At 41.4% G+C, this 23,644-nt stretch overlaps 1 protein-coding gene across 3 annotated transcripts in view; it reads left to right on the top strand.

Moving 5' to 3' along the window:
* The window catches only part of LOC137632673 (uncharacterized), a 33,276-nt gene that overhangs the window by 5,026 nt on the left and 4,606 nt on the right, over positions 1–23,644 (top strand). For 2 of the 3 annotated variants that reach the window (XM_068364755.1, XM_068364756.1), the window contains exons 2-7: positions 7,023–7,277; positions 8,671–9,981; positions 11,094–11,279; positions 13,295–13,414; positions 15,974–16,091; positions 18,786–18,873. In XM_068364755.1, coding sequence (XP_068220856.1) covers positions 7,053–7,277; positions 8,671–9,981; positions 11,094–11,279; positions 13,295–13,414; positions 15,974–16,091; positions 18,786–18,873 — 2,048 coding nt within the window. In that variant the 5' untranslated portion in view covers positions 7,023–7,052. Of the gene's footprint in view, positions 1–6,661; positions 6,777–7,022; positions 7,278–8,670; positions 9,982–11,093; positions 11,280–13,294; positions 13,415–15,973; positions 16,092–18,785; positions 18,874–23,644 lie in introns of all 3 variants that reach the window. The other variant, XM_068364757.1, reaches the window with a different exon arrangement.

Raw genomic sequence — 23,644 nt, 5'->3', positions numbered from 1 at the left:
ATCGTTTACAATGTTATATTGCACGAAAAACAGATCCTTGAAACAAGACTGAGAGACCAATGAATCGTCCAATAATAACCCTTGAAAAGAACCCAGTAGTGTTTAGATTGGAGGAGCGACATTAGTGGGAGGAGCAAATGCGCATTCAAGCAAATGTTGTCACATTGCGCAATGGGGAGGAGCCAAGTAAGATGAAAACAGATATACAAACGAACAAGAGCTACCTTGCGTGCCCATGGAAAGATACACACTAAACTTAGAAAAAGTCAAGACCTTCAATTCCTGAAATATGTTTTTTCTCTGTAAGTATGCATTAGCGACAATAATGTATTGAGAAGAAGTGTTTTGTTATCACGTGCTTTACTAGGAAAATGTATTAATATAATACATTTCCCAATTTGGTTGAATCCAAAACTTTACCATCTTTCACTTTTAAATGGCCGACCCTTCCCTTAGACGGAAGTGTGTTTAGGTTTTTAGTAATTATCTTATCACGTTATAGATCTATATTTTTTATACCTCTCCGCCTTTATTAGGCCTCTTCGATTAACTTTCCATTCATTATAAACATATAAAAACAAATTTTAATGTTTTGTTTATATGCGACCTTTCCTGATAGTAGGCGGTCCTAACTTGGAACCGAAGTTAATCAACGTTGAGCCCTTTATATCGTAATTAGCTTTTAAAGAATTTCTTTGATAGTCTTCGTACTGTTTTTAAAGATGAACTAACGTTTAGTTTTTATGCTACGCAGTTGTTGACGTTCAGGACGTTCAACATGCGCTCTATCGTTACGATAGAGAGAGAGTGTATCACGGTTTCACTTTGCAGTAAGAGTAAATCGATTCTAACGTTTTGTTCATTCTTTCTTAACTTAAATGTTTTAAATTCTAATTTAAAGGAACTTTTTATTTGAAAAACCTTTCAGTTTTTTTCCTTTAGTCAAATAACATGTTTTTTTTTGACGAAATATAATTGGGCTCTTCTCTTAGGTGCGAAATCAAGAGAGAAAGAGAGAGAGAGAGATAGAGACGGAGGGAGAGAGAGGAGAGAAAACGTTCCGTTCAAGCGGGTAACGTTGTTTTCGTGTTACTCTCGTCCCTAGTCTCTGTACGGGGAGGAAGGATAAAACGTTTTTAGGTTTTTATTCTCGTCCCCAGGCTATGTGCGGTGAGAGATTGAAAACGTAGTTTATATGAACTAGTGTTTAGTCTCTTTCCCAGCCACTGAATTTTTTATCTTAATATATGTTTTCTGTTTTTTGCTGGTATTAATGAGATGCATTATACGACTGATTTCGCAATTACTACCTTTTTATGAAGGGTAGAATTGCGTGTTTCAGGTAGAAATCAGTAAAAGTTTCGATTTCAGTGAAATAAGTGCAAAACAGAAAATCGAAGTGATAAAGTGATATGCGCAAAGTGTTACAGTGTTGCGTCCGAGGGTTCGTCTGTTCGTGCCTGTCGTTCACCTAGTCCGGGACCTCTTGCAAGCTCCCAAGCCCAGGGGAGAAGTAATGTCGAACGACTTATGGGTTCGAGAGGCCTTGATCAACGAAGACGTTTCCCTCCGTGGTTTCGGGCGTATCTACCCAAGATCGCCCCACCCACACAAAGACGAGAGAGCCCATTTATTCCTCGTCTGCGGAAGAGGTTTCTCGTAAGAAACCAGGGACCAAGGTCTCGCGGCTTATTAAGCGCAAGTCGGTCCCTTCCGCGCAAGTCCAACGGCCCAGTTGTAGCCACTGGGTCAGTTCAGACTCGCTGCAGTCTTCCGACGACTGCTCACCTCCTAAGAGAGGCAAAGCGGTACCGCATCAGGCAGTCACACCGTCTGTTGCCGCACCTGCTCTTGTAGACCCTAAGTGGTCTTTGCTGCAGACTATGCAGCCTCTGTTAACGTCATTGATGCAGGACTTTCGTGCGGAGAAGGTTGACACTGCACCAACCTCTAGCCTACAACCAACCACGGTTGTGCGGCCTGTGGACGCTGAGGCGACCTTCTACCGCACTCCAGCTGAGAGAGTCCCGCCACCCATGCGTTCCAGTGTACCCTGCCAGCCGCATGTTGACGTTCAGCGACGCACGGAACCTTCCGTTGACGTTCGCGAGGTACAACAACAGTCTAAGTTGTTTTGTTTTGACGCGGTGCGTCAACCTCCGCATTCTAGAGTTGTTTTGACTGCTCAGTCTAGACAGTCAAAGCAGTCTCGAGTGGACGCTGTACGTCCTCACGCACCTGTTGTGGTTGACAGTTCAGTTGTTGACAGTTCACAGACTGTCAAGCAGTTACATGACGTTGCGTTCTGGTCCGCTACTAATGCACCAGTGAGAGACTCATCTTTTATCGGACAAGGTTCCTGTAGATGAGGAAGTTGCTGTTCTCCCTCCTACTGATATTCCCTTGAGGACTCTGTCAGATGGAGAGGAGCCTTAAGCTGCTTAGCCTCCTATGGACTTTAATTAAATCATGATGATTTTTTTAAGGATCTTCGTCCGGATCTTGTAACTGCTGCTCCTCGTTCGCCTTAACGTCAGAACTTACACTAGGCCTAGCTACTTCGAAGCCGTTGTTTTTAAGCTAGTGCTCTCTCGCTCTCCTAGAGAGCGTTACGTTGGCTAGGCGACTGGTTTTTTCACCAGGAGGAGTTTGGGGGATACAGCCTTTGATTTCCCTTCTTTTAAACTGGTTTATAGAGCGAGAGTCTGATATGACACGAGAGAAGTTCTCGACTTGGGAGTTCATGCCTCTGCCCAGATAGACTTCTCAATTCTGGTAGACTCTCCCTGGCGCCTAGCCAGGAGACGCTCCAAGTTGTTTACAGGTCAACTTCTCAGCTTTTGTCGAGCCTTTGAAGTTTTGCTGTACTATTATGTCACGCATAACAAGGCTTTCAGGGATGGTAAACGGTTCCGCCTCAGTCGCTAACCCCGTCTGTTGCCACACCTGCTCCCGTAGACCCTAAATGGGCTTTGCTGCAAGACATGCAGTCCAAGCTTGCGTCCTTGATAGAGGACTTAAATGCGGAGAAGAACCTTCTGGCCGACAACCTTCCAACCGGTCGGTTCATCAGGCAGTCACACCGTCTGTTGCCGCACCTGCTCCTGTAGACCCTAAGTGGTCTTTGCTGCAAGACATGCAGTCCAAGCTTGTGTCCTTGATAGAGGACTTAAATGCGGAGAAGAACCTTCTGGCCAACAACCTTTCAACCGGTCAGTTGTGCGCCCTGTTGACGCTGAGGTAACCTACTCGCGTCTGCCAGTTGAGGTGGTTCCTCCACCGATGCGACCCAGTGTGGGTTGCCAGCCGCACGTCGACGTTAAGCGACGCTCGGAGGTGGTTGTTGACGTTCAGGACGTTCAACAACCAGCAGAGGTGACTTGTTGTGACGCAGTGCGTCAACCTCAGCAACCCGGTAGGGTGTTGACTGCACAACCCAGACGGTCTAGACAGTTTCGGGTTGACGCTGTGCTTCCTCGCGCACCCATGGTTGTTGACAGTTCACAGACTGTGCAGCAGTTCCATGATATTGCGTCCGGCTCCGTCACGCATCCACCAGTGCGACCGGATTCAGCGAGTCAGACGTTGCCCACTCCGTTGCCGTTTCCTCATCAGTTTCGGATGAGGAACCATCTGATGAGGACGTTGCTGAACAAGACGATCAGCCCCCAGCCCTGCTATCCATCCAGAAGATGCTGAAGAAGGAACGCTGCTCAGTCAGGCTGTGGATGAGTCTGGTAGGGACGCTGTCATCCGTGGATCAATTTGTGTCACTAGGAAGACTACACCTCCGTCCTCTTCTATACCATCTAGCTTTTCACTGGAAAAAGGACAAGACTTTAGAAGCGGTCTCGATCCCGGTTTCCGAAAAGATAAAGTCTTGTCTGACTTGGTGAAAGGACTATATCAACCTAAGAGAGGGTCTTCCCCTGACTGTTCAGACTCCCAACCACGTTCTCTTCTCGGACGCATCGGACGTAGGCTGGGGTGCGACATAAGACGGTCGGGAATGCTCGGGAATATGGAACTCGAGTCAAAGGACAATGCATTTCAACTGCAAGGAGCTACTGGCAGTACGTCTGGCCTGGAAAAGCTTCAGGTCTCTCCTTCAAGGCAAAGTGGTGGAGGTGAACTCGGACAACACCACGGCTTTGGCGTACATCTCCAAGCAAGGAGGGACCTACTCTCTGACGTTGTACGAGATCGCAAGGGACCTCCTCACCTGGTCAAAAGGTCTAGACATATCACTAGTAACGAGGTTCATCCTAGGCAACTTGAATGTCATGGCAGATTGTCTCAGTCGGAAGGGACAAATAATTCCAACAGAAAGGACCCTCCACAAGGATGTATGCAAGAGACTTTGGGCCACCTGGGGCCAGCCAACCATAGATCTCTTCGCAACCTCGATGACCAAGAGGCTCCCAATATTTTGCTCACCAATCCTGGACCCAGCAGCAGTTCATATAGATGCCTTTCTCCTAGATTGGTCACATCTAGATCTATATGCATTCCCTCCGTTCAAGATTGTCAACAAGGTACTGCAGAAGTTCGCCTCTCACGAAGGGACAAGGTTGACGCTAGTTGCTTCCCTCTGGCCCGCGAGAGAATGGTTCACCGAGGTACTTCGATGACTAGTAGACGTTCCCAGAACACTTCCCCTAAGGGTGGACCTTCTACGTCAGCCACACGTAAAGAAGGTACACCAAGGCCTCCACGCTCCTACGTCTGACTGCCTTCAGACTATCGAAAGACTCTCGAGAGCTAGAGGCTTTTCGAAGGAGGCAGCCAGAGCGATTGCTAGAGCAAGGAGAACATCCACCCTTAGAGTCTACCAATCGAAGTGGGAAATCTTCCGAAACTGGTGCAAGTCAGTATCCGTATCCTCGACCAGTACCTCTGTAACTCAAATAGCTGACTTCCTCTTATATCTGAGGAAAGAACGATCTCTTTCAGCTCCCACTATCAAGGGTTACAGAAGCATGTTGGCATCAGTCTTCCGTCACAGAGGCTTAGATCTTTCCAACAATAAAGATCTACAGGACCTCCTTAAGTCTTTTGAGACCACGAAGGAGCGTCGTTTGGTTACACCTGGTTGGAATTTAGACGTGGTACTAAGATTCCTTATGTCAGACAGGTTCGAACCGCTACAATCAGCCTCCCTGAAAGATCTCACCTTAAAGACTCTTTTCCTGGTATACTTAGCCACAGCTAAAAGAGTCAGTGAGATTCATGCCTTCAGCAAGAACATCGGATTCTCATCCGAAACGGCTACATGTTCTACAACTTGGTTTTCTAGCCAAAAATGAGCTGCCTTCTCGGCCTTGGCCAATATCGTTCGATATTCCAAACTTATCGTATGGTTGGAAATGAACTAGAAAGAGTCTTATGCCCTGTAAGAGCTCTTAAGTTCTATTTAAAACGAACTAAACCTTTACGAGGCCCGTCTGAAGCTTTATGGTGTTCAGTTAAGAAACCATCTTTGCCTATGTCAAAGAATGCTTTATCCTTTTTTATCAGACTGTTAATACGAGAAGCTCATTCCCATCTGAATGAGGAAGACCAAGCTTTGCTGAAGGTAAGGACACACGAAGTTAGAGCTGTCGCAACTTCTGTGGCCTTTAAACAAAATAGATCTCTGCAAAGTATAATCGACGCAACCTATTGGAAAAGCAAGTCAGTGTTCGCGTCTTTTTATCTTAAGAATGTTCAGTCTCTTTACGAGAACTGCTACACTCTGGGACCATTCGTAGCAACGAGTGCAGTAGTGGGTGAGGGCTCAACCACTACAATTCCCTAATTCCATAACCTTTTTAATCTTTCTCTTGAAATGTTTTATTATTGTTTTTGGGTTGTCCGGAAGGCTAAGAAGCCTTTTGCATCCTACTTGATTTGGCGGGTGGTCAAAGTCATTTCTTGAGAAGCGCCTAGATTAGAGGTTTTGATGAGGTCCTGTTGTATGGGTTGCAACCCTTGATACTTCAGCTCCTAGGGGTCGCTCAGCATCCTAAGAGGATCGCGAGGCTCCGTAAGGAAGACGTACTTAAAAAGGCAGAGTAATTGTTCAAGTCGACTTCCTTACCAGGTACTTATTTATTTTATGTTTGTTATTTTGAATAACTGCTAAAATGAAATAAAAAATCCTTAGCTCATAATAATGTAAACAATTATTGCTGGTCTCTACCCACCCCCCTGGGTGTGAATCAGCTTATATAATCACCGGCTAAGTTTAATATTGAAAAATGTTATTTTTATAATAAAATAAGTTTTTGAATATACTTATCCGGTGATTATATATTAAAGGACCCTCCCTTCCTCCCCAATAGAGACCCAGTGGACCGAGGAGAAAATTGAGTTCTGTGTTTACATTGAGTACTGAGTACCTGCACGACAGATGGCGCTGTTGATGTACACCCCCTACCTGCTTAGCGATCGCTGGCGGATTTTGAACGTAGAGTTTTCTGTCGAGCAGCAGAGCTGCAGCTTATATAATCACCGGGTAAGTATATTCAAAAATTTATTTTATTATAAAAATAAAATTTTTCAAAGTCACTCCTACCGTTTTTCTAATCTATTAGAAGAAATAAGGTTGGCCAGTCCTTCACTAAGGATGGAGATTATAACGAGTTGATCGCTATTTTATTTTCGTCTCGACTGTTTGCAGCTGTGATCATTTTTGGAAGGATTCCGCTCTAGCTTGCAAACTTTGGAACAACATTGCTATCGCTATCCTACTGTACTCCAGCTTCGCGGCTATCTATCCTATGTAAAAGACTCAGGTTAGCAAATTTGTTATTTTTATAAGCTTTGTCCATTGTTATTGAACTTTATTGTTGTGATGTTAATATGCTTTGGTAGTCAATTCTGAGGCCACAATATAAAATGACATACACTATATACCATTAATTATAAGGTCTACACTTCCAGACCAAAAGTTTATACAACAAGTACAAGATAAGCTAGATTGTCTTAGATTGTAAAAATATGCAAACTGTTTATTTATGCTGATTCTTTTATATCTGCAGATGATAAACAAGGACTAACTTACTTCAGTCATGGAAAATATTCAGCAGAATGTCCCGGTGGTACGACAAATGCACCAAGTTAATGATGGCATGGTAGTGGTTAGAGAAGAACTAACACTGAATAATGGAGAACTCCACTCCTGCAAGGATAGTCATCCAAGAGTTACTGATCATTTGAGAGATGATACTTTAGTCATGGATGAGAATATGTCTGAAATGGATGCTAACCAAGATGCACAAGTTATTGCCCATCAGGTAGGTTCTGTTGTTTGTAAGATTGGATTTAGGGAAATCTTTTAGAGAGCAGTAATGAAAACAGAAGGATCAAGTAAGGATAAAGTTGCACATAAACCTGTAATTTTAGCTTTTAAAGTTATAAAAACTGACTTCTAGTATTTTGGTTGATTATATTCCAAAATGTTCCTGGGGGTACAACAATGACAAAAAGAGTGCTGTAGGAAATATGCTATAGCCTATCGATATATCATGAGATTTTGATATTGCTAAGTTATGTACACAACAAGAAACATATTACCAGAAATCTTATTAGGATAATCATCGTTTTCAATTCAGTTCTTATTTCTATAGCAGAATCTTCCATATATTCTTATGGAATTTTGTTTCACCTTACTGTGGAAGGGTTAAATCATCCTACACGAATACAAACCTTCGTTCTTCAATGAGAGTGTGCTTTTATTGAAGCTGGGTTTCCTGCCCAGAGAATAACTTACGGTACGCAGCATTGGAGTTTAAGCCCCTGCCATTACTGCTCGGTTTCATACGAAACCAAGCGTGCCCACCAATATGGAGGATGAGAGGGGGCTGTCCTTCCTTTACCCTTTTGGAGAGTTCCAGAGACAACAACCCAGCAAAAGGAGCATGGTGGAGCGTACGATCAAGGAGCAACGCAAATGCAACAACATCTGATAACCGATCTTATGACAGGATCACCATGGGTATAATTGCATCGCACATACTCATCAAGTACTTGGCCTTCTATATTGCCACCAGCCTTCCCGCACTCATTCATCGATTGAACAGTCTCGGTGTGACGAATCACTACAGGATCGGTCTTCTACGGGCTTGTTGGACACATCAATATGGGACATCTCGAGATTGGATATCTTGTGTTTGCTCTTCATTAACTTTCAGGTTATAGAATTTTGGGTATCTGCTTAATTGTAGCTGTCCCAGTCTATGAACCCATAATCATTCTTGTCACTTATAGGGAAAACAAGATGTTTCCTTAACGAGCGCAGAGATTTTCCTAGGGGTTTTCTGTTCGTGCTTCATCTTCATGGTATTGTTCTTTGGATGATTATTACTTTCATGTCATCGCATCATAATGCAGCTTGCCTCACCAATGTGACTCCTAATCTAAGCTCGGAGGCTAGCAGTCATTGAGAAATTATTAAATACTAATGAATAGTATGATGAAATTTTGTAGACTGAATTTTTAAAATGCTGTTTATAAACCATAATTTAGTTTTAGGCTTTTGCTTATGAATTGAAAAGTTAATTGTTTTTTCTGCCATTATTTGTTACACCTAGTATTTTGTTGTTGTTTATCATACGATGATGTTTGGCATTTAATGATACATGGAAATCACTTTGAAATATTGAAATCCTTTTTTTCTTGATTTTTCAGGCAAATTTGCTCGATAACACGGCAGTTGTCATGGGTGGAGACAAGAACCTTAAACTTGATGGTTTCTCCAATCAGCAATCTGCTCATGACCTTCAACTTGGAAGTATTGGTAATGGGGGAGGATCATTACCAATGGATACCCAAAATTATTATGAGAGTCTTCATTCAACACCAATAATGGTATATGGTGTCCCTCCGGGTAGCATAGTCCCATTTGATTCTCTTGTATCAGTGCCTTTGAACAAAGGATTGGGAGAAAAGCAGGCTGAGGATGAACTTATACAGTCTCCTGTAACTGAGACTGTATACACTCATTCTGCTCAGGACATGTCGCAGTCTTTATACGTTTTGCACCAACCACAGAAGAAGGGAGCAAGTAACGGGGCAATGGTTATGGATCAAATCAATGCCAGCGATGTTGTCAGTCCTAACATTGTCCTCGAAAACCGAGATGGTAATAGTTTTTCCAAAGTTGGTAATCATTCCAATATGGTACCAAGTGGTGCTGAGTTTAGCCTTATATCTACCTCTTGTTATGATAATGCAGTTACAACAGTAGCAAATATAGCTGGTCTCTCAATGTCAGCTGTATATCATTCACCCACAGAAACTGATAGTGAAGTGGCATTAACCTTAGCTAGCCTCGGTAACCCTAAAATAGATAAAATGAATAGTTTAGGTAAGGAATGCCACCAGAATCAGAGCTGTGAACAGTCGGATGTTAAGGCTTGCTCTGTTATTTCTAGTGTAGCTGATCATCACCATTTTGAGAATCTAAATCACCAAGCAAATAATGTAAATGAAGGAGACATGGAAGAAAAGAAGGATAAGCCAACACTTGTATTAAGAAGCAGGAGAAGTCGTGGTACAAAGCTTAACCAGCATCATGACTTGCCTGTAAATGATATCAAGAAAGTAAGTAAAAGGAGGAGGAAGAAGGAAACAAAAAGCACCACTTACTTAAAGGCTGAGGAGAATGACAATTTTTTCATGCCAAGTGCCGTATTACCTGAAAAGGATTTAACAGAATCTGGGGTCATTGAACAGAATGAATCTCAGAAAGAAAATCTCCTGGGCCAACTCCTGAAAGCTTCAGAACATTGTGAACCTGCAACCTTAATACCAGAAGGTGTTGTTGATGATGTCATACCAGCTGTAGGATATAGAATAATGGATATGACAAACCTAAGTGAAATGATAAGGATGATGCATAAATGTCCAGGGTCCATGGGTGCTATTGTGATTCAAGAACAAGCTTCTTTGCGAGAAGGCGCTGTGTCTCAGCTGAGTGTTATTTGCACTGGTTGCCAGGTATGTTAAATTATGTGAGTTATATGTACTTTATTTGCATTTTGTTTTATGTTACGAGGCACTACCCAACACTAGAGAACAATGGTTTGAGAATTATGGGGTCCTTTGACTGGCCAGACAGTACTACATTGAATCCTTCTCTCAGCTTATGGCTCATTTTCCCTTTGCCTACACATACACCGAATAGTCTGGCATGATCTTTACAGATTCTCCTCTGCCCTCATGCACCTGACAACACAGAGATTATCAAACAATTCTTTTTCACCCAAAGGGTTAACTACTGCACTGTAATTGTTTTGTGGCTACTTTCCTCTTGGTTAGGAAAGAAGAGACTCTTTAGCTATGGTCAGCAGCTCTTCTAGGAGAAGGGCACTCCAAGATCAAACCATTGTTCTCCAGTCTTGGGTAGTGTCATAGCATCTGTACCATGGTCTTCCACTGTCTTGGGTTAGAGTTCTCTTGCTTTAGGGTACACTCGGGGACACTATTCTATCTAATTTCTCTTCCTCTTGTTTTGTTAGAATTTTTAGTTTACATATGGAAGATTTATTTTAATGTTATTACTGTTCTTAAATATTTTGTTCTAGTTGTTAATTACTTCTCTTGTAGTTTATTTATTCCCTTTTCTAACTGGGCCATTTTCCTTGTTGGAGCCCTTGGGCGTATAGCATCTTGCTTTTCCAACTAGGGTTGTAGCTTAGCAAGTAATAACAATAATAATAATGGTATGATGATTGTAATAGTAATTTGTTGGATTTAGACAACAGTGCTCTTATCTCTCCCATCTTTTCTTCTTAATAGAATAATCATGGCCATGAAATAGAATGATTTATTGATTCAATTATTTGTATTTTTTATTAATCTTTTTCTTAGTTGAATAGTTTTAACCATGAAATAAACTTACTTATAGATCAACTGTTCTGTGCAATTGATTTTTTATGAACTTTTCATATAAGTTCAGTGAGATTCATGATACATACTAAAGTTTCATAGCTAACCAGAATATTCTCCGGTGCCATAACAAGACCATTTCTAGTGCTTTTTCTTTTTTATTAAAGATTTTCTTCTCATTAAATTGTTTTAATATGGATTGCTACATTTGTTCATACCAGGAAGGAGCAGTTTGTGCAACTAGCACCAGGATGTCTGCAACTGGCCCTTGGGACATTAATGCCAGGGTTGAGCAACTCACTTCCGAGTTCAATATCAAAGAAGACCAACTTCAGCGAATGCTAGAGATTCTTGGTATATTTTATCGACCATGCATTCCAACATTTCAACCCATACCCCCTCCTGTGGTAGGTATTTTAATTGTGTGGCCCATATTTTATGGAATTTGGGCCAAGAATTTTTTTCATATTTTATTTGAATAGTATTGTGTAGGGAAAATATATTCCTGAAAATGCATGGACTGAATTTTTCCTTACTGTACTTTGTAGAATGTCAATAAATGAAAATAATGACAGTAGGCTTACTTTTACTTGTTAAAACAATGAATACAGTAATACTAATACAAAATATATGACATGATGATGATATCACATTTTAGGAATGATAGTTGAGGAAAAAGGAATAAGATAAGAAAAAACAAATGTGTCAACTTGCATTACTGGTAAAACATTTTGCTTACGTTACGGGTGGGACTTGTGGGAACCAGAGTTGGAGAATTGAAGAATGCTACGTGTGATTTGAACACTTATGCCAGCATAGAAATACACTAAAATAGACCTTACATAATCGTGAATAACAACTAGAATCATAATATTTTGATTGTTGGTGGGATGAGATGTTACTCTTCTTAAAATATTTTATTTTTCACTTTTTCCTTCCCTCGCTGGGCTGTTTTCCCCATTCGAGCGAGCCCCTGGGCATATAGCTTACCGCTTTTCCAACTAGGGTTGTAGCTTAGCGAGTAATAATAATAATGATAATCCCTACGTCTCTAAGCTGGGTGTGTCGGGTGGGTTGAGTAATGCCTCGGGCAGAGAATGTCACCATTGGCTAGAGAGTGTGGTGTGATTCTACTATGTTAACATAAAACAGACTAAAATAGCTCTTACACAATCAGAAATAAAGGCTAGAATCCCAAAGAATTTGTTGGTTAACTGAAGAAAGGAGGAGGAGGAAGTTTTTTAGGGAAATTTCCCCGAGTGTGAACTGTTAGGAACGAAGTGGTGAGGGTGAGAACGGGTGTAAGAAATGAGTTAGCGGCTAGAGTGGATATGAATGTGTTGAGGTGGTTTGGCCATGTTGAAAGAATGGAAAATGGCTGTCTGCTAAAGAAGGTGATGAATGCAAGAGTTGATGGGAGAAGTACAAGAGGAAGGCCAAGGTTTGGGTGGATGGATGGTGTGAAGAAAGCTCTGGGTGATAGGAGGATAGATGTGAGAGAGGCAAGAGAGCGTGCTAGAAATAGGAATGAATGGCGAGCGATTGTGACGCAGTTCCGGTAGGCCCTGCTGCTTCCTCCGGTGCCTTAGATGACCGCGGAGGTAGCAGCAGTAGGGGACTCAGCAGTATGAAGCTTCATCTGTGGTGGAAATGTGGGAGGTTGGGCTGTGGCACCCTAGCAGTACCAGCTGAACTCGGCTGAGTCCCTGGTTAGGCTGGAGGAACGTAGAGAGTAGAGGTCCCCTTTTTGTTTTGTTTCGTTTCTTGTTGTTGTCGGCTACCCCCCAAAATTGGGGGAAGTGCCTTTGGTATATGTGATGAACTGTGTTTGATATACGACCATGTGCTATGCTCTTTTGTCGGATATACGAGTAATTTTAACCTCAAAATGGTTTATATTTGTTGTTTAGCTTGTAATAGTAGTGATGATAATGATGACACCAAAGTCTGCATTACCAGGCATGTTTTTGACGTATAACGATGTCATCGTAGCGAAGGGGTTAAGAGGTTTTTAATTGTTGAGAGTGTTTATAAAAGCTTAAATTTATAAAGATAGTAAAAAGATTATACTGTACCTTAGATTTCTGTGTCTATTTCACTGTTTCAGCTGTCAAGTTGGTGTCTGAAACGTAGCATCTGCAATAGTCAAGGGATTATTATACAATATACTTTCTTCCCCATAATGAAGCTTATACTTTATGCATTGTAGAAATGGGTCTTTCTCGGAGAATGAAATAGAAACTGAATTTAAATTAGCAATGGGTCTTGGTTTTCATATGCATAAAATTACAGGCTTTATCATAACTGATACAGGTATATAAAGCTATGGTTTGTACTTATGTATATTTTAATGTTTTAGAGGTTGCATATGGGTTTAAAAATTAAATGAAGATATCAGATTACAGTTGTTTTTCTTCCTCAGGAAAGGGAACCAGTTCCTACTCCGACCTTTTTAAAGAAACGAAGGAAGAAAGCTGAAACTGACAATGCTGGGAAACCAAAGAACTTGGTCTGCACTGTATGTAAAGAAAGATTTGCTGGGGTAAGGTAATTTCCTTTCTCTTATAAGTAAGGATAGATGTAAGTTCTTTACAAATTTCACAAACAACCCAACTACGCGAGCAAGTCCAAAACAGAAGGATGTCCTAGAGGGCGCGCGTTAGGTGTCGGTGGCGTGGTCCAAGTGTGTTTTCTAGGGCCTCTGTTACGGCCCTTCCCTTTGATGAAGGAATTATCTAAATGGAAGACAGCCTGTGAATAGTGGTTTTCACACGCCCCTGTTGTATACACGACACCCACAAGGTGCTCGCGCGAGGGTAGTAACCTCTGCATTCCATGCTTTTATCTTTCTCTGGTATATTTGGAAGATTTTTATCAGAAAAGTGTAAAGAAGGACCCTTTTCACCGGGCGTCACAGGTCTCTTCCCAGAAATAGATTTTTCCTTCGTCAAAATCCCTTATCTGTAGTGTGACGATGTATTACTTAAGTGGATGACTATTTTAGACCAAAACCAGAAATGGGCAAGATTGTGTCTTAGATGACTATAAAATGACAATGGTGGGATTACTGCTTGGTATGTCTGAGCAGTGTGATTAGGTAAGAGAATAATAATTTTAGTTCAAGGAATTTTTAGGTAAAATTAGCCATTGCTGAAATTGTTGGTGAAAGTACTTGATCTAAGAATGAGAGTGGAAGAGAATATTTCCAAAAATTCTAGATCTATGTATAGTTCGGCTTCAAGTACGTGGAAGGGTGATCGTACTGATAGGTTTTAATGCAAAGATAAGATGTGTGATAAAGAGATAGTGTAGTTTGTAGTTTGGTAGTATTAGGAGTTGTGTTTCATTTGCAAAAATGTTGGAAAGATCTTCATGTTAAGAGTATATGAAGAAATTTGATATATTGTTTGATATTTGAGACCATTTATATGTATATCTTGATAAGAAAAACCGATGAAGAAAATTTTTAGAATATGTCTTAGTTTAGTCAATGAAAAAATAAACAATGATAGAATTATGAGAAGTATGTATGGACATACATGTTCATGATCACTCCTTGGTTAAAGAAAAAGTTAAAACCAAAAAGGGTTTTATTTCATGAGGGTGAGAAAGCGAGGAATACATGCAAGGGGAAGAGAGAGTAAAATAGGAGGATTTTAACAATGCTTAAGTGGAAAAAGTTTATGCATATTCAAAATTTAAGATTGAGATCACTAAAACATCTGGTAGTCTTGGAAGTATATTCATGCCAGAAAAAGTATCGAAGAAAAGCATGGCTGGATAATGATGCGAGAAGGTTAGTTAAGAAGAAAGAAGTAAAATGTGTGGAGTGCAGTTAAAGGATAGTAGAAACATTGTATAGTGGTATACAAGAGAGTCGTTTCAAGAGCAGAGGGTCTCAGAAATATGTTAGTAAGTCTGAGAAGTACTTAGGGAGGAAATAAATGTATTTGAATGCATTAAATTGATATACCGAAGTTGAGAATTCTTCATTGTCATTGGAATGAGTGTGTAGTTATTTTATGAGTTATTGGTTGTAAAGAGTAATAGAAGAAAAAATGTCAAGGAAGCAGGGTGGAAATTGTTGATATGAAAGTAAAAATTATTTACATAATTTGATTAAATACTGTAAGCATTAGCTTTGATGTAGGGTATTGTTTTTAATGCAAGAAGTATTGCTGAAGAATTGATAAAGGAGGAGCAGTTGGAGTTTAGATTAAAAACAGATATGTAGGACAAATTAAGTGGTTAAGAATAGAGGGAATTCTTTTAACCTCCATCTTTTCCCGGTACGATACATCTCCATCCTCTTCCTTACCTGTCCTCTGCTATAACATGAAGGTTTGGTTGGTCTTCTCTTCAGTTTTTCCTTGTACATCCTAATTCTAATACCTTGTTTTTCTCTCTGCAACCCTTTCCCAATATAGTTGAAAGTTATATTTTTTTTTTAAATTGTCTGTGTATGAAGTACGTATTGGTTAACAGACAAATGATACAGTGTTATTGATTAATAGTGAAGGGGAACTGCAAAGTTGGTCAAATAATTTAGAAGTGTTTATAAGATGAGAAAAATTAAAAGTAAATTTGAGCAAGAGTAAGGAATGAATCAATGATAAATAGGATAAAAGTTGTAACATGTTTGAAAGCTTTCCAGGTATTTTGTAAGTTGTTCTGGAAAGACAAATTTCATCCACATCTTTCAAAATATCTTTAGACCCTGGCATTAAGGTTTAAGCTCCTATTATTTTATTAATATGTTAGTTTTCTAACAGGTATTTTAATGTTTTGTCCAATAACCTTTTTCTAACGTACTGTACTGATATATCAATGATTTTTCAATTAAGTTTTCTTATGATGTTAGATGACAGCTTATCAAATAATTTTTCCCCATTTTATATTCTTTGACATATTGAGAGCAGAAGTTGTACCTTAATTCTCAAAATTATTCATTTTTAATGGTGTATTGTAGTGCATAATCATAATATTTTGTAAGCCAAATTCACTGATAGACTTCTCTCACTACTTTTGAATTATTAGACGATAGCCATTTTTGGTTATTTCTCAGTGAGGTTAGATGATAAATGTATATCTTTTGTTGCAGGAAAACCATCTTAAGAAACACATGTACATCCACGACCTGTTACTGCACACCTGCCCGTATTGTCATGCATACTTCAAGAAACCTTTTAATTTAAAGGAACATATAAAAAAACATGAAAGTAAGAGCTCTGTTTCTCTTTTTTTACTTGCTATACAATGTGCTTGGATATGATGATGAGTATTACATGGATACAGTATATGTAGATTTACCATTACGAATATTCACTTGTTTTGTTTGTAAATTACTGGAAATTATACAACTTTTAATGTTGATTAAGGTTGGGTTCATCATAAATGAACTTTCAAGATGAAATTTTGCAATGCATTTTATGATTGATGTAGGGGAGGGGATGATCTTCAAGGTAATTTCACCAGGTGTTACTCATATTATGATGACAATTGAAGTTAAGTAGCTTTCATTCTCAATGAGGCCTTTTTTACCTTACATTTCTTATGAATGACCTTTGTTCCGACACTCGATAAAAAACCCTTCGCTATTTATATGGATGATCTTAGGGATTATCTTAGATAAGGTGTCTCTATTGAATGATAAGGAAAAATTATTTCTGAAAGGTATGCAAATAAATTACTTAAGATGTGATTAGTTTTATCATTTGCTAATTCCGGCTCTGTATTGATATAAAAAACCTATCACACAAAGATGTTCTAAGAGATATGAAAAATAATTGGCTTAGCTTAAGTATTGATTCAAATCAAATTACTCTCTGGTACCAAGGGTTTGAGAACTGATATGCTAGAAAAATTCTGGTTGTAGTTAATAAAGTGGAGGTATTCTTGAAATACTCCTTGGCAGAGAGATATTTTTTGTACAGGATTCCTCTGTATTATTTATACTTTTTAAATACAGTGTAAATTTTTTACATACGAAATAAGTATGTTCCTCTATGGTGGGGACAGCTTTTGGTCCTCAGAAGCAGTCCTTCTTTTCTTCCTCCCTCTTGGTTTACATTTTGAAAGTTAATAGGATTAGGGAGGTGGCTACACAAGTAGGCATAGGTATCAAAGGATGCTTTTGAAATCTCTTTCTTGGCATTTCCATGGCTTCCTATGAGCCAGTGGCTACTAAAGTTGTGAATTTCCACCTTCAAGGAATTTATTTTGCAATGGTGGGAAGCCATCAGGATTCCACTCTAGAAGGCTTTATGTCAAAATACCAACGAGACTAGTAGGCCTTCTAGGTCTATGGCACTCCTTTCTAACATCCGTTAGGAAACGTTTTACCTCTTTTTCTGACATGGAGAAGACTCCTACCAGTTCACTGGACAGTTTGGAAGATAGAAAGTGGCAGTCTAATGCATGATATACTGTAAGTTCTTTGGATCGATGTGAATTTAGGAATTGTCAATAACAAGAATGCCTTTGGAGGAATTTTCAATAACAAGAATGCCTGTGGATATTTTGTTGAAATTTTGGTTTCTGTTAGAATTTATCTTTGTAAGCTACAAGGGTTTTGACTGTACCCAAGAAGCTATATGAACATCAGGTGAGTATAAAAATTATATATTTTATTGTTAAAATTCTGTTTTTCAAAGAAATCTTTTATGGTATTTCTTATATGATGTCATCGAAGTTGCATTATTTAAGTAATATTTTAGTTGGGTAATCAGGACACAAGATTTATGCTTTGTAGAAAGTAAATCAGAAAATTAAAATGCCCTTCTTTTTACAGAGTTTGAAATCTGAGACTTGTATTTATGTATGTTACAAAAGCCGTTCTATTGCATTTTGTATAATTTCTCAAGGTTGTTGATTTTGTGTATCAAACTTGTCATTGATAAGTTTCGTATCGTGCTCTCTTGTGTGAACTATAAACAATCTTTGGAATAATTAGAAGAAGTGTTTCTTCCAACGTCTTCAGTTGGGGAGGAGATAATTCAAATGGTAGTAGGTTGGCCAAGTCACCAGCCACCTGTTGTGATACTACTGCTGGATAATTATTGGGTCCTTTAACTGACCAGGTAATACTACATTGGATCCCTCTCTAATTGTGGCTTATTTTTCCTTTGCCTACACATACGCCAAATTTTTTAGCCTGTTCTTTACACATTCTCATCTTCCTCATACACATAACCACTTAAAAACACAGAAATATTCTTCTTTACTGAAGGTGTTACTACTGCACAGTAATTGTTCAGTGGCTACTTTCCACTTGGTAAGGGTAGAAGAGACTCTTTAGCTATGCTAAGCAGCTCTAGGAGGACATTCCAAAATCAAACCATTGTTTTCAGGTCTTGGGTAATGCCTTAAACCTCTGTACCATGGTCTTCTACTGTCCTAGATTAGAAATCTCTTGCTTGAGGGTACACTTTAGCACACTACTTTACTCTATCTCTTTCCTCATATCCTTCCCTAACTGAGCTATTTTCCCTTTTGGAGCCCTTGAGCTTATAGCATCATGCTTTTCCAACTAGGGTTATAACTTAGCTAATAATAATAATGTAAAAAAAACGAATTGAAGAATACTTAGAGTTGAGACCAAGGCTGTGGGTAAATGCTAAATAAGCACAAACTTTCACCACCATAGATTGAAGAACAGAGTGCCCATGGAGTGTACTATTTTTGTTGTTACATACTAATTTATGGCCTGCACAGAATGTAGTTTTTCTTAAATTTTTTATACCCTTCCTGGAATATTATTTTAGTTATCTTAGCATTGTGTGTTCAAAGGATGGTACAAAAGTCCATATTTTGTTAGATTTGAACACAGACTTTATTTGTAATCTTGATAATGCTGTGTCTATTTTATTCTAAATAGTTTAAAGGTCATGTAATCAGGAATTTTTTTCTTCTAGATTGTAAGTATGAATGCAACCAGTGCGAACGGTCGTTTACCGATAAGTCAAGCTTACATTGTCATGTTAGATCTCAGCATGAAAAAAGGTATGGTTTTGAAATTGTTTTTGTAAGATTTCCAATGGATTGAATATTAGAATACAGTATTCATTTTTTATGTTGCCTGCTTATTGAATTAGAAGATGGTTTGTTCCGTAACCGAAATACAAACCACGCTATTTATATTGGGTTTACTTTTGGCGTAGCTGAAATTGACGAGCCATTAGATTTTAACGAGGGTTTACTACCCCGCGCTAGTTAGCAGGGGTAGGGGGAGGGGTAGCTTGCTACCCCTCCCCCCCTCACACACCGGTGAAATGTCTCACTTCATTTTTGGCTCGGACGATGGACAGACGTGCCTGTCTTCGTCCTCGCTTGGCAGCCATTATTTGTTTTGTCTTTACTTAATCACTTACTTTTCTTATACTCAATATATATGTAAAAATATTTTCGTGTTTATTATATATTTGAGTATAGAAATCAGTAAGTTTCCTTTTCAGAGTTCGTGCTTGTGTGTGTAGTGTATGATATCTCCGTGGAGACCTCGGCAGTTAGGCCACCACGGTGTAATTTCATGGGTCGCGATCGAGTTTGACTACGGTCTCTCTCTCTCTCTCTCTCTCTCTCTCTCTCTCTCTCTCTCTCTCTCTCTCTCTCTCTGAGGTCGTTCACCCTTTACTACGTTTTACCTTTACTACGTCTGAGTAGCTTCCTTCCCGTGTGGGTGTAGTTGCTGCGCCGTACATTTTGTCTCAATTAGTTTATGAATCTAATTGTATTTGTTGACTTTTCAGCTTCTTGTAGAACGATTCCTTTCGGGGTTTTCGTTCTTTATTTTGTGAACATTCATATTTAAATTACATAATTACATAATTATAATTGTTATAATTCTGTGTTTGTTACAGCTCTCCTTCCGTGAGTGTAAGTGGTTTTGAGGGCACGTGCCTGTTGTGTAATTCTTGTGTTCTTTTCCCTCGGGATTCCTCTTTGGAGTCTTCCCGGGGAATGAATGTTAACTAATGATTTTTTATTTTTATTTTTCACAGTTAATGATCTAGTTTCGTTTCTGTAATGTGGCAACGAAGCGAGCTGTCTTGTTGGGGCCTGGGGAATCTGCTGTTGCTGCCTCCCCTATAGATCTTCGTCAGGGGCGTGTCTCCTTCTCCTGGAAGTGCTCCCGTGACGACTGACAGCTCTCCAGTTCATTTTAGAACACTAAGGAGGCTCGCCTCCTTGGGTGGGTAACTTCCCTTCCAAGGGAAGTTTTCCCGTCGAGGCTTGAGTTTTTTCCCTTCGGGGGAACTCCTCTTGCCTTTATTTTGTTCCTGGTCCTCCGGCGGTTTTGCTCTTGGTGCTGAGCGACCGCTTTTGTAACCTTGCTCAAGGGGCTGAGCGGTTGCAAGCTCGTACCATGGAATTCGTGCGACTATGCTCTTGGTGCTGAGCGGTCACACCTGCAGTTACGCTCAAGGGGCTGAGCAACTGCAGGAGCCCCTCTTCGGAGGATTGCTCTTTTTAGGTCACTGGCTGACCCGTCTCTTCTACGAAGTGTTCCTCTTTCGTTCGCGAGGGAGGACACTCATAGAGACTCCTCTTTGAAGGACTCTTCTGCTGTTGTTGCTGTTGTTGCTGATGTTGCTGAAGGCTCAGTTCCCTTCGGGGGGCTTCCGAGCCCTACAGTCTCTCCTGCGAGTGCTTCTCCCCCGGGAGGGAGTTCACCACAGAGACTCCTCTTCGGAGGACTCCGTCTGCTGTTGTTGCTGAAGGCTCAATCCCCTTCGGGGGGGCAGCTGAGCCCTACGGTCTCTCCCGCGAGTGCGCTTCTCCCCCGAGGGGGAGTGCACCACAGAGACACCTCTTCAGAGGCCTCCGTCTGCTGTTGTTGCTGAAGCCTCTGTCCCCTTCGGGGGGCAGTTGAGCCTACAGTCTCTCCTGCGAGTGCTTCTCCCCTGGGGGGGAGTTCACCACAGAGACTCCTCTTCGGAGGACTCCTCCTGCTGTTGTTGCTGAGGGCTCAGTTTCCCTTTGGGGACAGCTGATGCCTACGGTCTCTCCTGCAAGTGACTCTTCCCCTCGGGGGAGGTCACGTTCAGAGACTCCTCTTCGGAGGTCGGAGGGTGTTACACCTGTCCGAGATCGTCTTCATCTTTGTTCAACGTTCTCCGCAGAGGACCCTCCTCTAGTAACCAGCAAGTCCTGGCCTGGGGGACCTGATCACTAAAGCCTGGAACTTCAAGCTTCTGCTGTACTTCCCCCCAGTCTCAGACCCCAAGACTCTTTGGCAAGATGCTTTCCGGTGACGGTGGGACAGCATTGACGCCTACGTCTTCCCACCATTGTTGTCTGTTGAGGAGGGGTCTCAACGAGACCAGGTTGTCTGTCAACCTTTCGATGGCCCTGAGAGCTCCGCTGCAACTATACGCAGTACGGTTTCCGGACCTTCTGCATCCCCTGTCGGAACTCCCGGGAGAGCTTCTTCCACGACACAGGCTACTCAAACAACCACATTACAACATCTTTCACAAGCAGTAGCATCGCTTCGGCTTCACGCCTGGAGACACTACGCCGCCTCCTCACGAAGAGACAACCCGCAACAGTTGCGGAGCGGAGGTCGCGTCACCTGCGATAGTCATCCGCAGGGGTCTACCAGGTGAAGTGGAGAGTCTTCTGTGGTTGGTGTCGTGGGAGAGGTACCTCTTCCCTTGAGGCCTCTACTCCAGCAATAACGGAGTTATTGCTTATCGGCGGGAGGAAACTCTTTTCCGCTCTCGGCAGTGAAACCTATCGCTCAGCCTTTCCCTGGCCTTCAGGCTGAAAGGAATAGATCTTTTCCTTCCCGCTGGATCTTTCTTCACTCATGCGAAGCTACGAACGTACCTGCCCCCAGTCGGAGTGAGACCTCCTCCATGGAGCATGGTTCGGACTCTTAAGTCCCTTAAGAGATGTTCTTACGAACCATTACGTCAGGCCTCTGATCGTCGTCCGTCTTGGAGGACGGTGCTCCTGCTTGCTCTGGCCTCGGCCAGTGTGTAAGCAATCTTCATGGTCTCGTACGACTCCACCCTTTCAAGAGAATAGGGGGAGGTAACATTCAGGTTCGCTCCTGAGTTGTTTTCTAGACTCAGAATCTTGGAGTCCCGGACCTTCGGTTCGACTCCTTCAAGATTTCGAGTCTCTGTTCTGTATCAGATGACCTAGACCTTCTCCTTCTTGCCAGTAAAGGAACCGAGGGGTTATCTTTTGAGAACAGCTGCAGTTTGTCCTCACGTGCAAGCCCGGTTTGGGAGCACGGGAAGGACACGGGAGAGTCACCAGTATGCCTTTTCAGCTCGGACTCAAGGGCATTCATCTCGACCTGAATCCAGACCCTCCCCCGTCACGTCGCCCTACAGCACGATGTCGGATACATCGCAACGTCCCTCGCCTTCAAGAAGAACTACTCTGTGACGCAGGTGCTACAAGCTGGAGTCTGGAAGCGTCTAGTGACCTTCGCAGCCCACTTCCTACAGGACATGACCCACAGGGGTATCGATACGTTTCTATCGCTCTGTGGTGACTACACAATAGCTGGTCTAACCTCAGGTTCCTTTTTGGACAGGTAGCAGAAGGTTGAGGGGATTGTTACCAGGTTTTAGACTGCATGAACGGAAGAAGTATGTCTGGCCCTTACTTCTTTCTTCATCGTCCCCTCTACTGGGGAAGCAGCATCCTGGTCTCTGCATAGCTGACCTTGAACCGCTGCAGGTAAACCATGCTTCCTTGTGTTCCGAGTATAGAGTCAATACTGTCGCGTCCCCCATACCATGACGAGGTGGTATTGGGAACGTCCTAACCCAGAGTTCCTTCTAGAACTCCAGGTCAACTCCCTAGGACGGGTCACACTTTCTTCCTTCACACACAAGCTTATGTAGGCCACACGTTTCCTTGTGGAGCAAGGAACTTGTGAGGTGCAGGAACTCCTTTTCTCGAGTGCGAATCACTCGGATTCTGAGTCCCCGGGTAAGCCAAAGCCAGTATGGCTGGGGACTTTCCACCCTTCCTAAGGGGTAAGTCACCCAATGTAAATAGCGTGGTTTGTATTTCGGTTACGGAACAAATGACATTCTGAGATAATTTGTATTTTTCCTAATCATACAAACCTTAGCTATTTACACATATTTGCCCGCCAGCCCTGTCCCCCAAGTCAAGTCCTACCTCTAAGTGAAGTGAGACATTTCACCGGGGTGTGAGGGGGGAGGGGTAGCAAGCTACCCCTCCCCCTACCCCTGCTAACTAGCGCTGGGTAGTAAACCCTCGTCAAAATCTAATGGCTCGTCAATTTCAGCTACGCCGAAAGTAAACCCAATGTAAATAGCTAAGGTTTGTATGGTTAGGAAAAATACAAATTATCTCCGAATTTGTCATATTAGAATTATTTTTCTCTGCTTATACCGTATTGTACAAAATGAAAATGTTACGACATGAATACAAACCCTTTCGCTCTTTATAGTGGATATTATTTCGGCGAATATTGAAAACTAGCCAGAACACAAATACAGCACTTCTGAGCTCCTCCTTTAGAACCTTAGGAAGTTCTCCTCTATCCTCCCTAGACAAGGGGAAAGATGGTGGAATATATACCTTACCTTGGATAATCATATGCTAGGGGTATTATTATGGACTGCGATACCCCTTGAAAGGGATCCTTCCTTTGACCATGTACCAATCTTCTTGGACAGGCCAGGCCCAATGGTAGACAGATAGGAGGTTGCTGGAGTGATTAACATCACTTCCAAGACAAGGTACATTGACATTTATAGGGAAGAAAACGAATCTACCT

This window comes from Palaemon carinicauda, chromosome 41 (genome assembly GCF_036898095.1).
Source record: "Palaemon carinicauda isolate YSFRI2023 chromosome 41, ASM3689809v2, whole genome shotgun sequence".
NCBI lineage: Eukaryota > Metazoa > Arthropoda > Malacostraca > Decapoda > Palaemonidae > Palaemon > Palaemon carinicauda.
This window is presented reverse-complemented; position numbering and strand designations above follow the sequence as displayed.